General features: G+C 35.0%; 1 protein-coding gene across 15 annotated transcripts in view; it reads left to right on the forward strand.

Annotated features, from left to right (window-relative positions):
* The window catches only part of NRXN2 (neurexin 2), a 973,084-nt gene that overhangs the window by 358,769 nt on the left and 601,943 nt on the right, over nt 1-12,372 (forward strand). For 14 of the 15 annotated variants that reach the window (XM_063438522.1, XM_063438529.1, XM_063438527.1 and 11 more), the window contains exon 5: nt 9,482-9,511. The exons of the other annotated variant lie outside the window; for it this stretch is intronic. In XM_063438522.1, coding sequence (XP_063294592.1) covers nt 9,482-9,511 — 30 coding nt within the window. The remainder of the gene's footprint in view (nt 1-9,481; nt 9,512-12,372) is intronic. 15 annotated transcript variants of the gene reach the window in all.

Consider the following 12,372-nt stretch of genomic DNA (forward strand, 5'->3'; position numbering starts at 1 on the left):
AGGAACCTTCCTATGGTGTAGTTCTGCCGCCAGTTTAGGAATGGTCCAGGCTCAATGACCTGCTTTCATGCAGTGCAAGGACAAAGAAAACAGACACATGACACTCCCAAGCAAAACAGGGTAATCCCTCCCCTGTGCCTGGGAGATAATTGAGTCAGGAACTGTACAAACTCAATTATCTCCAGGCACAGAAAAACATACAATTTACAAACACCCTAAAAGTACATTCAAAACACATGGAAACCCCACACATGTTACATCCCCTGGTAGCCCCATGAGACAAGCCCCTTAACTGAGCACAACGTGTTAACGTAAAAGGCATTATATGAACATAAACAAATTAAAATACCTGAAACAAGATTGCTGGAAGAGCACCTCTGTCCTAGGTTTTACTAGCAAAATTGCTAACAATTAATATAGGCACCTAAAATACGTGGTATGCTAGAACAAAAGTGGGTTGAGGAAATATATATAAATATGTACACGAAGACATGTATACTATAGACAGTAAGCCTGTTTGAGCAGGGCCCTCTTCAACCTATCGTTCCTGTAAGTTTTCTTGTAATTGTCCTATTTATAGTTAAATCCCCCCTCTAATAATATTGTAAATCGCTACGGAATCTGTTGGCGCTATATAAATGGCGATAATAATAATATACTGAAATAGTGTTTAACCTATCGTGCAGGCGTAATTATTAACAACCGTGTGTGACTACTTAGTAATAGTATCTCATGAACAGCATCCCAGACAACTGGAAAAAGTTTTAATAGACTACATTTAAATGGTGCATGTAAAACCATACGAATGCATCTGAGAATTAAACCATGCATTGGATTTAAAATAATGCATATTGCTAATAAGTGAACAAATATTTAAAAAAACGTGCACATGGAGATAGTGAAGGGAAAATTCGTGAAGAGCCAGCTAGGTCTAAGGAACTAAAATCCTTTAATACGTGTAAGGAAACCAAACAGACGTGCTTGCAAGAATTAAGTGACATTTAGCAAATGCTAAACCGAACAGTTAAACTGTACTAAGCCTCATGAATTAAACAAACATGCAAATCAGGAATTTATGAGAATGACCAACCGAACAGCTGAAAACAAAAGATAAAGTGTCAGTGTATAAGTAGTCTAAGAATTAAATGAATGAGCATATGATTTAAACGACGTATGAACGCGAAAGTACACGAACGGATGGCTTTAATCAAACGAATGAACAGAGTAAGTAAATGAACGGGCTGTATGGGTACAAGCGAAATACACGAACATGAGTAAGAATTACATGGATAATTATACGAAGCTAAACGAACGTTAATAAACAAATGCTACGAGTGTATGTGTCTGGTAGGCCTGAACGTAGGAACACCGTGAAAGGATGTTCCCACGAGTACACATGTAAGCGTGCCGGGTTTCGTTGCCGAAAGCCAGCGTCTTGTGATACTGGAACCGGGTCAGAGATGGAGAAGGCCAGAACTTTGAGATGGAGCAGTGAAATTTGGCTCGAGAGACCGGAACAGAAGTGCTGGTTGTCGTGGCAACCTCTCACTCAAACAGGAAATGGCATAGGTAAGCAGGGGGGTTAGAGTTTATATAGGTAAAACTCATCCCACAGATTCATGCCTATGGCCTTTTACATATATATTAAACATTTAGAAAGCTTGACACGCTCATCCTTGGAAAAAATTTGAATAACTAGCCTGGGTGCCACCCGTGTTGATATGTATACAAAATAATATAAATCCAGGGTGCACTTACAGGACTTTTCAATGGTGATTTAATAATAAAAAACAAAATTACATCCATAACATTGATCGACACTTCGACCCTGGCAGGTCTTTTTCATCGTGAAAATGGAAAAATATGACATATCAACACGTTATTTAGCAACAATATTTCTTTCTGATTTGAATTTAAAGGGACACTATAGTCACCTGAACAACTTTAGCTTAATGAAGCAGTTTTGGTGTATAGAACATGCCCCTGCAGCCTCACTGCTCAATCCTCTGCCATTTAGGAGTTAAATCCCTTTGTTTATGAACCCTAGTCACACCTCCCTGCATGTGACTTGCACAGCCTTCCATAAACACTTCCTGTAAAGAGAGCCCTATTTAGGCTTTCTTTATTGCAAGTTCTGTTTAATTAAGATTTTCTTATCCCCTGCTATGTTAATAGCTGGCTAGATCCTGCAAGAGCCTCCTGTATGTGAATAAAGTTCAATTTAGAGATTGAGAAACAATTATTTAAGGTAACTTACATCTGTTTGAAAGTGAAACCAGTTTTTTTTTTCATGCAGGCTCTGTCAATCATAGCCAGGGGAGGTGTGGCTAGGGCTGCATAAACAGAAACAAAGGGATTTAACTCTTAAATGACAGTGAATTGAGCAGCGAAATTGCAGGGGAATGATCAATACACTAAAACTGCTTTATTTAGCTAAAGTAATTTAGGGGACTATAGTGTTCCTTTAATAGTAAATTGAATTCTGATTTCTTACTTATCCTTACTTATCCTGTTTGTAAAAAGGTAATAATTGAATTATAATTTAAATTAATAGAACTCAAAAAATAAACACAATTCTTTTTTTTTTTTAGCAAATCTCATGGTAATTAAGTGGTTAAATATACCATTCATATCATAAAATAAAGATGTATATGATTTTTTCCCCCTATATTTCTCCTACCAGTTTACCAATCTCATATTTTAAAGGTTTAATACTGTCTTTACTAAAATCTTCATGAATTATCTCCATAAAACCATGTTCATTATCATTTTTTCAAACTAGATTATCTTTTTACATGATTAGTTGAATGTTTATTGTACTGAAAATAAAAGACTATTCCTACAGTTTAAATATTTTAATTGCCACTCTTCATATTTGTGTGGGAACTAAAGAAGGTTTGTCTGTTGTTATGCTTTGGACCTATATTAGCGCAGGATATGCTGATTTACATACTTATCCAGGAATGCTTTAATGTCAAAGTAATATTGCATTACCCACACATCAAATACTAATATATAAAGTGATGGTATATCTTGAGCGCTCCATATGTGAACTATATTTATACGGTGCTAAACTATATTTTAAAATACTTCCCTTTATCATGTGCACAGTAGATTAATAGAGATTGAGTGGTAGCAGTTTTGCCTTTTCTGTTTCATAACTTGAATTTGATTGAGGTTTGTAATCAAATTGAAAAAAGCAGAGAATAGTTTAGCAGTAATCACAAAGTGCAGGCACGCAGGACTGAAGTGAGAAAAACAAAAACCAATAACAAAAAGAAAAACAACCCAATCTCCATTCCAGATAATAAACCATGCCTGTCAAGCCAGTAAGGTAAACAAGAACATATGTACTGTCCAGGTTTATTTTAGTGTTAAACAACATATGTGGTGAGATATACTACCAATAGTGATAAAACAGTACCATAAACATAAAACAAAACAAAAAAACAAAACAGATTTACAAGCTAGACATGAGAGAAAGTGTACGATTAGTTAATGGGGCTAGAAAATTCCACCTGCATCACTATAGGGGTAAGGGGCACTTCAGAACCCTATCACCTCATAGAAAGCTTTCCTAACCTCAGAGTCACATCAGTCCAAGAGAGCTCCATGTGGTTGGAAACTGGTGGAAACATATTAATTCGGTCCACAAATACCAAGATACAGGAGTGGAACTCAGGGAAGGTGTCAAATAGGAAGCCATTGAATTCCATGTTTTAGTGTCATTACATTCATCAAAGAAGGGAAAACGATCAGGATATGAAGAAAAAATCCATGTGTGCTGTCAAATATGTTTGGAGGAGGATTAATAGTAGATGTGGACGTGGATGCCTGATACTATTTGTAACAATAGGTGCACTTAAGCCCAGTAGAGTTGTATGAGGGGGGAGGGGATGGAGCAACCACCATGCATAAAATGAAGAACCAAGGGTGTTATTGCATCTCCAACAATTCTTGACGAAGTCAGATATATCTTGTGCAAATGGTACACAGAGGATACCATCATAATAGAAATATGTAATGCATGTCTAGATGATTACTACATTTTGTGACTCTATGAAGGAAAGTAAAAGCTTTTCACCAAACTTTCATCAGAAATTGACATGTTGCACTAAGAAAAATACAGTTAGGATACACAGTCCAACCAAAAAAATAATAATAGTAGATTTTAAGGCAACTCCTCTATGCAGCAAAATAAAAGACAAAAGTAATTAGTCCTTCTGAACTTGCAGAGGACCTGTCAGGTAGTGAGCCCCATTCCCGTTTTACTGAGAGTGGAGCTTCAGATCTTCTTCCACCAATGAAACAATCTTAGTTACCCCATTCCTTTGAATGATAAGTTCAGTTGGGCAGCCCCAGCGATATTTTAGATAAGACACTTTCAGAGCAGCAGTGATGCACGACAAGGTACACCTTCATTGCAGCATAGCTGAGAAGAGATCTGTATATAATAGTGTCAGCAAATACAGTGAAGCCTGTGCAGTTTTCACAGTAACGAAATACATACATACTATCTTGTCCCTAGAAGTCGAAGTAGGGAGATGGCGATGCTTTGGTAGACAATGGATCTGGTCCAACAGCAATTTTTTTGCATCACCAGTTGGCGGTAAACTGTGAAAGTAGGAAGTCACACATTTGTATAATTCAGCATTGCCCACTGCTTCATAAATGCCACACAGCCTGATATTATTGCACCTGGTACGATCCTCCAGGTATGCGAGCTTGACAGGTGCATTGTTGCCATATTGGCAGGAGGAAATTTACGCTAACAAACCCACCCGAAGCCCAATCAAATGAAGACACTCTAAGGTATGGGTCAATATGTCCACAGCTTTCATAAACAATATAATAATAATAATAACTTCAAAATATATAAACTGAAACATGTAAAATCATTGCTCGTCCCAGACTCCCCACCCAAACATGCGTCAACAATACATATCCCATACATCATAAATAAGGCAATGACCCATATTGTAAACATTATTATAACAATGTAAAGACATATAGATATATCTACACAACTCAACATAAATATACACAAATAAAGTGCAACATAGGTTAATCGTCTCCTGGTAGGTGTATACCTAGATACCCCTACCCCACCTAGGTTCTGAGCCACAGACAGGCTCAAAACCCACCAACATAACACCAACATTGTAACCAACGAACTTTTAACCAATCGACCAACTTCCTTAACTCTTCTGTAACTACACCACCCTTTTCTCACTAGCCTTCCCCTTGCCATCCCCGCTGTGACTAAACGAGGTCAGAAACCATAGAGTCAACCCAAGGGAGGGAGGGAGGGACCAACACAGACTGGTGAGGTAAAATGGCCGACCTATTTATAGTAGGCTGGCCCCTAATCTTCCTACCACTCACCACCCACCTTTTCTCCCCTCAGCCCGCCTCCAAGCCCTGTCAATGCCCTATTCCACTTATGCTGCTCATGTTCTATAGGGCTAGATTCTTTCCATGGATTCCAATTTAGGTCCAAAAACCTTGTGTGCGTTGGCCATAGTGTTGTGAGCCTCTATCAACTCCTCCAGTTTGCTCTTAAGATGTGACGTAAAATCAACCCATATTTTTAATTCCTTTGTGGATGTCATCTGCTAGCTTGTGAATACTAGTTTGCACAGATGTTTGTAGCTTGTCAAGCAACTTTTATACTGCAACTTCGGTAAGAACAGACTGCGCAGAGACTGAAATTGTTGTGACATTACTGCCAGCCAAACTTGAGGCAGCCCTGTTTACCATGTTGGACCTGAGACTCATCAATCTAAACAAATAACATGTGCATCTCAAGCTTTAACATTACTGTAGTGTTTTTACCATAGTGGGATAGTCCTATTTCATGAGAATGTATTTTCAGCTGTATCTTGTGACAACTAACACCATCATGCAAAGGATGATGATGGTGGGCACTAAACATGTGCCACCTTTGACAGTGTAGCAGCCTGTGTACTCAGAATCTTAAACAGCTGCAAAATAAGTATTAAAGACATACCCCAAACACTACTACAATGAGCTGTATTGGTTCTGGTGCCACTCATTCCCCAATATAGTCTCTCTCTAGTCCACCAGGAACAGCACCCTGCATCCCCTCAGGTTCTCCTGGAGGCTTAATGAAGGTGGGAAGCAGGGGTCAGTAGAACCCAGGTAAGAAACCATATCATTACTAAATGGTTCGACACCTTGCATTAAGGGGGCACCAAGGCATTCCTGGAACTATAACCACTACAGTGCACTGTCGTGGTTATGGTGTTTAGAATGTTCCTTTAACAAGAAAAAATACCTTGTAATTTACATATTAGCTATATATTTAGCTAGCACAATTTGAAAGTGAAAAATATAGTTAAATCAAATGTAAGTCCCTTTATGAGTTCCTTTAAGGCGTCATTGACTAGATTTATACATATGCATTAATGTTCTAAAAGCTGTCTCCAGTTGCTGCGTGACAATGATTATAATCCTACAATATAAATATTCATAGTTTCTATATTTATTAGGCAATATATTTAATGACTGTTAAATCAGAAAGCTATCAAGTTTAGATCTACTTTGGCGGTAGCACAATATAATAATGTACAGTTTACCAGTCATTGAATCTTATCATATTGATTGTAGCTATTCCAGAAGAATAATGTTAAGTTCATGTATACTGCATATCTTAATGCAATACTCTAAGTAGAGTAGAAGAGTTTATAAAGTCTGTAATTTATATTTAATTTACCAGAGCGCACATGTCTTAAATGCACCCTCGGGCACGAATTTGTGGTAGAAGTGACATTATATATTGATATACAGAATTACCAATTACGATGAATCCACATGTTTCTGTTTTTTAAGCAGTTATATTTAAAGGGATACTCCAGGCTGGGTTCGGTCCATACTTTGTTTTACTGCATTGTAGAGATAATGGATTATACATATGAAAAACAACTAGGCTAAAAAATATAGAAAAACAATGTTTAAAGTACTTTCCTTCGGTACAAATCCCACATATTGCATTATCACCCATGAGCTTTTCATTGTCAAGGAAGTAGTTAAGCCAATCAGGAGGCTCTCATTTTGGTGCATTGACCTCAAGGAATAAAGGGTAGACGGGCTGACTAGCTCCCTATGCACTAACTTGGTTCTGCTCAGAGCAAAGGTTTCTGGGACATGTTGTGTTTGCTGAACTGTGAACATTTAGATCAGATATGCTTTAATTCCCATGATTCTGTCCTTTGAAAATTTGAAAATCTGAAATTATTTTTGAATTCACTTTGATAATATAATAATAATATAAATAAACTGTTAATTTTATGATAAATATGCAAAACTGTTCATGTAAACAATACAGCCAATTATGTAAGCCCAAATCTATCAAATGTTTAAAAGCAGTGTTGGTGCTTTGAGGGTCTCTTTAACTAAAATGAGTTTGCACTTACTCCATACAAACAGCTAGGAATATCCATATAAGCTATCGGATTCGTTTTCGCAGTATATTGTATACTGCATAATATTTGACATCCTATATTTTAACTTCTAACAAGTTTTCTTGCTTTCTACCAAAAATAGATTCTAACCGAATGCAAAAAAGTGATGTAATTTAGCGCATGCACGTGTAATACCAGTTATATTGTTCAAGCCTGCTAGCTAAGATTTTGTGGTTTATATCAAGCCGTTTTCTACATTATATATGTAGCTTCATTGACGGCAAAATGATGTAAAGTTCAGGTATACTGCATACATTAATTCTGCATTGTAAGTATTTTAGATCTGTTTATTAAGACTGTAGTTTCTACATAATTTACATGCACCTTGAATGTACCCCTGGGCACAAATATGTGGTGGAAGTGATATGATATATTAATATACAACATTACCATTCAAAATGAAACATCATATCTTGCTGTTCTTTCAGGCAGATACATTTAACTACAATGCAAATGTAATTATCCGATACATACAGCTAGCAATATATATTTCACCTCGAGTTCGCATCTCTAGGAAATGTGAATTGTACATGTTATATTCCAAGTATTTAATGCGATCGAAAAGGACTTTTAAAGTTTGATACATGTATGCATAGATGTATTTTTTTTAAATCCTGCTATAGATTAGAATAAAACACTAAGTACTAAACAGAATGCCTTTAATACCTATTGCATAATCATTGTCTGTTAACATGCATTAGTAAATTAGATTCTCTGTTTTTATCTTGTTAATTTATTTCTCATATTTATAGCTATGTATATAGATAGTAAGAAATATAACATTATTTAAGTACATTTTATTCATATGGTAGAACAATTAATTTAAATTGATTTTATGTCTAGAATAAAAAAAAGTATGCAATGAAGAAATGTGTATAATTTCATTTGCAATAATCAATATTTCCTTTTGTTTACATTTTCATGTTTACAGCTGGTATGTTACTCTACTGGTCTATAATTAGTGAAAGAAATGTTGTGGTATTTTTGTATATTTTTGCACAGAGCTGATTTATCAAAAGTGAGTTTTCAAATATTTGATGAATCAGGTCTGTATAATTATTCTTACTCAAGAAAGTCACTCATTGACAAGTATAACCCATAGTTCCCAATTTTATATAAGGTTGGGTAATAATGTATGTCACACACTACTGTGAATGTAGCTGCTTCAGAAATAAAATATATATCCTTGCATATCTTTCTTTTTACTGTTATAGTGTGAATATATATATGTATATATATAGACATTTATATATATAGAAGATGTGTCCGAATTCATAAATTTATCCTGTGGTTAATGTGTAAATAACACATGGGATGTATCTTTTGACTGTAGCTGTTACACTTTTGCATACAACACTCGGCTTTCTTTGCCTTACGTTGTATATTTTCTATGTGTGTTTCCATCCTATATATATAAATATATATAAAGAAAAAGCATTTGGCTTTCCTTTTCTCTTTCTCACACTCTTTCTTTTTCTATTTTGTATGTCTTTTTTATTTCAAATGAATTTTCCTTTTTTTGTTCTCTCTGTCTTTTCTGTTCCTTTTAACTTGTTCTCTTACGTTGTCTTTCTTCTTTACTGTATTCTCTCTTCCAAATGCTTTTTCTTTTTCTCAATGAAACCAAAACTTAAAAACCCATATCTCTCTCTTTTGTTTCTGTTTTTTTTTTGGCATCTCCCCCTCCCTTGCCTCGCAACCCTTTCTCTTTCTAAACCCCTCGACCCTACCTAATTTTCCCATCCTTCCCAATAATGGGGCGAGATGCCTGTCACAAATTAAAAAAATACAATCCATTCTTTTTAACCCAAACTTTTAAATTGTGGCATTTTTTTTAAATAAACAACCTCAAAAAACTTTTTTTTATATTTCTTTTAATTTATTTTTTTTGTGACGTTTCTATAAACTTGTCGTTTATTCGTTTTTTTCTTTCTTTCCTCCTTTATTCCCCCCACCCTCACTCTGTTCTGATTTTACCCCCATCCCCAAATCCGAAGTTCCAGCACATCTGACGTTAAGCAACCAAGGTACGGATTTAATCCACTTTTTCTTTTTTTTTTCCCTATCCCTTTATTTTCTATTACTTTTTCAGCCCTTCATTCTGTCTCCTTCTCCAGTCTGTACTCCATCTCTTTATTTCTGTCCTACACATTCTCTCTTTCTTCCACATGTACCCCATACATCATTGGTTTCAAACATTCCCAATTTCATATTTGTTCATTGGGAGAAAATACAGGTTTTGAGTGTATATTGTTGATAAATCATTGTGCTTTTCACCTTGCTCCCATTTTTGCAGATATGTTTTACTTGCCAGTTAATCTGTAACCTTGTTCTCTTGCTATCTCCTCTCTCTAATGCTTTTTGCATGTTTTTTCCTTTTTTAACTTTTATTCTGCATCTTTCTCACCCGTAATTGCGTGCAGTTGAGGATAGATTCATAATTTCAGATATACCATCTATAAACAAGTATATATAAGCAAATATGAGTAGTTACTTGTGTCTTAATTAAGGGTCCCTATAGTCAGGATGATAAGTTTAAATACTAAAAGAAAATACTACTACTGATAATAATAGTTCTAAACTGAACACATAAAAAGCTACATACAAACCGGTATTACGAACATATTTACATAAAAAAAAATGCTGTTTAATTCTTTATTGAAGATAAGCAGTCATACAAGAAAATTGTCAATTTTAAAAAGAAGACATTAAATATAATAAATAAATCATCATGGACAAAGTAAAAATTAAGAATAATGTTAACAATGAAATATGCATAATAGATTTTGCATTTGAGTTTGGAGTATTTAGGATATAAAGTAAATCCCCTCTCTTTAGTGTGTCTATTGCTGAAATAATACATTTTATATTATCTATATCTGTGTTCTGCTCTTATTATTCTAAAAAATAAAGAAAATAACAGAAATAATTAAAGAAAAAGAAAGGGAAGAAGAACGTTTTTACATAAAATCATTTTTTTTCAAATTCACAAGACCACAAAGCTCTCATTAAATATGAAATACAAATTGTATAATGTTAGGATATTTATTTAAATCGGAATGAGAAATGCTGTAAAATACATAGCTTCTTGTCCAATGCAGTTTTAAATACTAAGGCACAGTCTCTCTGAGACACAGAGAGAGAGAGAGAGTGAAATGGCATACATTATAGTGAGCCATATATAGTGAAAAAATAATGCTATTGAGAAATTCTAGATATATTTATAAACCAATACACCAAAATCCAAGCAGTTTAAAAATACTTAAAGGTCTATATGATGACATTATTTTCTCTAATAGATATTTCTCCATTATCTATTTATTGATACTACAAAATAGCATTATTGGTTTTATATTTTAATATTTTTAGGTTAGGGTTAGTGTTGGTGTAAGTGTTAGTGTAATGTAGTGATTAATAGTATAGTGTAATGTAATGTAGGTGTTAATGTTTAGTGATAATGTTTTGTAGTAGTAAAGAGAGGACTTTGCTCTAAGGACAGCAGTGGGACATTCATTAAGGGAAATAAATGCACGAATAATATCATCAGCATCATTCTCTGAAGGCTAAAACAACTTGGCAATCGGTCAATAGATTTTGTAGATTGCTATCAGCAGCTTTCCCTATTACACTAATTAAGAATATCATAAAAGTCATTCCCACAGGGAATCAAAATAAAAAGCTAAATTACAGATTTAATGTTAATTTTACAGTGACGGCATAGATGGATCTTTGTACCTTATGCAAAATGTGCAAATACTACTTAGAAAAAATAGTGAACTATTGCAATACACTTTCTATAATATTAACATTACATTCCCTTAGCATGTCTTGGCAACCGATCAATAAATAATGTACCAAAACAGCACATTCTTAACGTGACATCCATTTTTTATGGTCCAATGCTTTTTTAAAAGTCTTCAGATTTTTTTTTCAGCTGCAGATTCTATGTTTTTGATATATACATGGTCCATTAGAATAAAAATTAGATGACATTGTTCTAGCGACTTGATACATAGCCCAAGTTATACTAAAAAATGAAATGTGTGCTTAAGCCTCCTGTTTTAGTTTTTGAAATCCATGATTGTCTCATAGACATCTACTGATATTAACATCAGTATATTAGGTGTTACTCCAAGCACCATGGCTACATCAGTGATCTGAAGTGGTCATGGTGCCTGGAGTATCTATAAGTAGCATTACAGTATAACTGCTTCTGGAAATGTAACTCCACCTCTGACAGCCCAGAACGAGAGTTCCGGGCTGGCTAATATCAATCAAGTTTAAAATTGCAGCGGACGCCAACATGCTAGCATTGGAAAGCCAATGGCAGCACCTAGCCCCTGCTGCCTCTGTCCTGCCTTTAGCCTGCCCTATCTGACCTACCTCCCCCTCTAGTGAGGGGTAGTGATGTCAGTGGAGATAGATCTGGCTGTAGGGAGAACTTTTCCTCAGTAAAGTTTTAGCTTTTTTTTTTGGTGAACCCATTTTAGAAGGGTTACTTTGACCGAAAACAGTGTTTTCTTAGAAGCTGTTTTTTTTGTTTGAAGTATCACTTTAAAAATAAAACATTTTTAGTTTGCTTATATTTTCCAAGTACATCTAGAGGTCTAGATGCTATTATAGCCCAACTAAAGAGTACTCATTTTATTGTCTTTGGAAGGAAGACTCAGTGACCTTGCTGAGATCTGAACCTGCAACTCAAGCTCTATCCACTGTGTAGCTCAGTGTAAATTAAAAAAAAAAAAAGTGCAATGTATGCAATTTTGCCTAAAAGTTACATTGCAGATATGCATACTATAAAGAGCCAGAATATAATTATTTGGTAATATTATATAAGTGGACCAATCAAGTGTAAAATGCCATCATTGACCACAACGATTGAGATAGT

Source organism: Pelobates fuscus, chromosome 12 (assembly GCF_036172605.1).
Source record: "Pelobates fuscus isolate aPelFus1 chromosome 12, aPelFus1.pri, whole genome shotgun sequence".
NCBI classification, from domain to species: domain Eukaryota; kingdom Metazoa; phylum Chordata; class Amphibia; order Anura; family Pelobatidae; genus Pelobates; species Pelobates fuscus.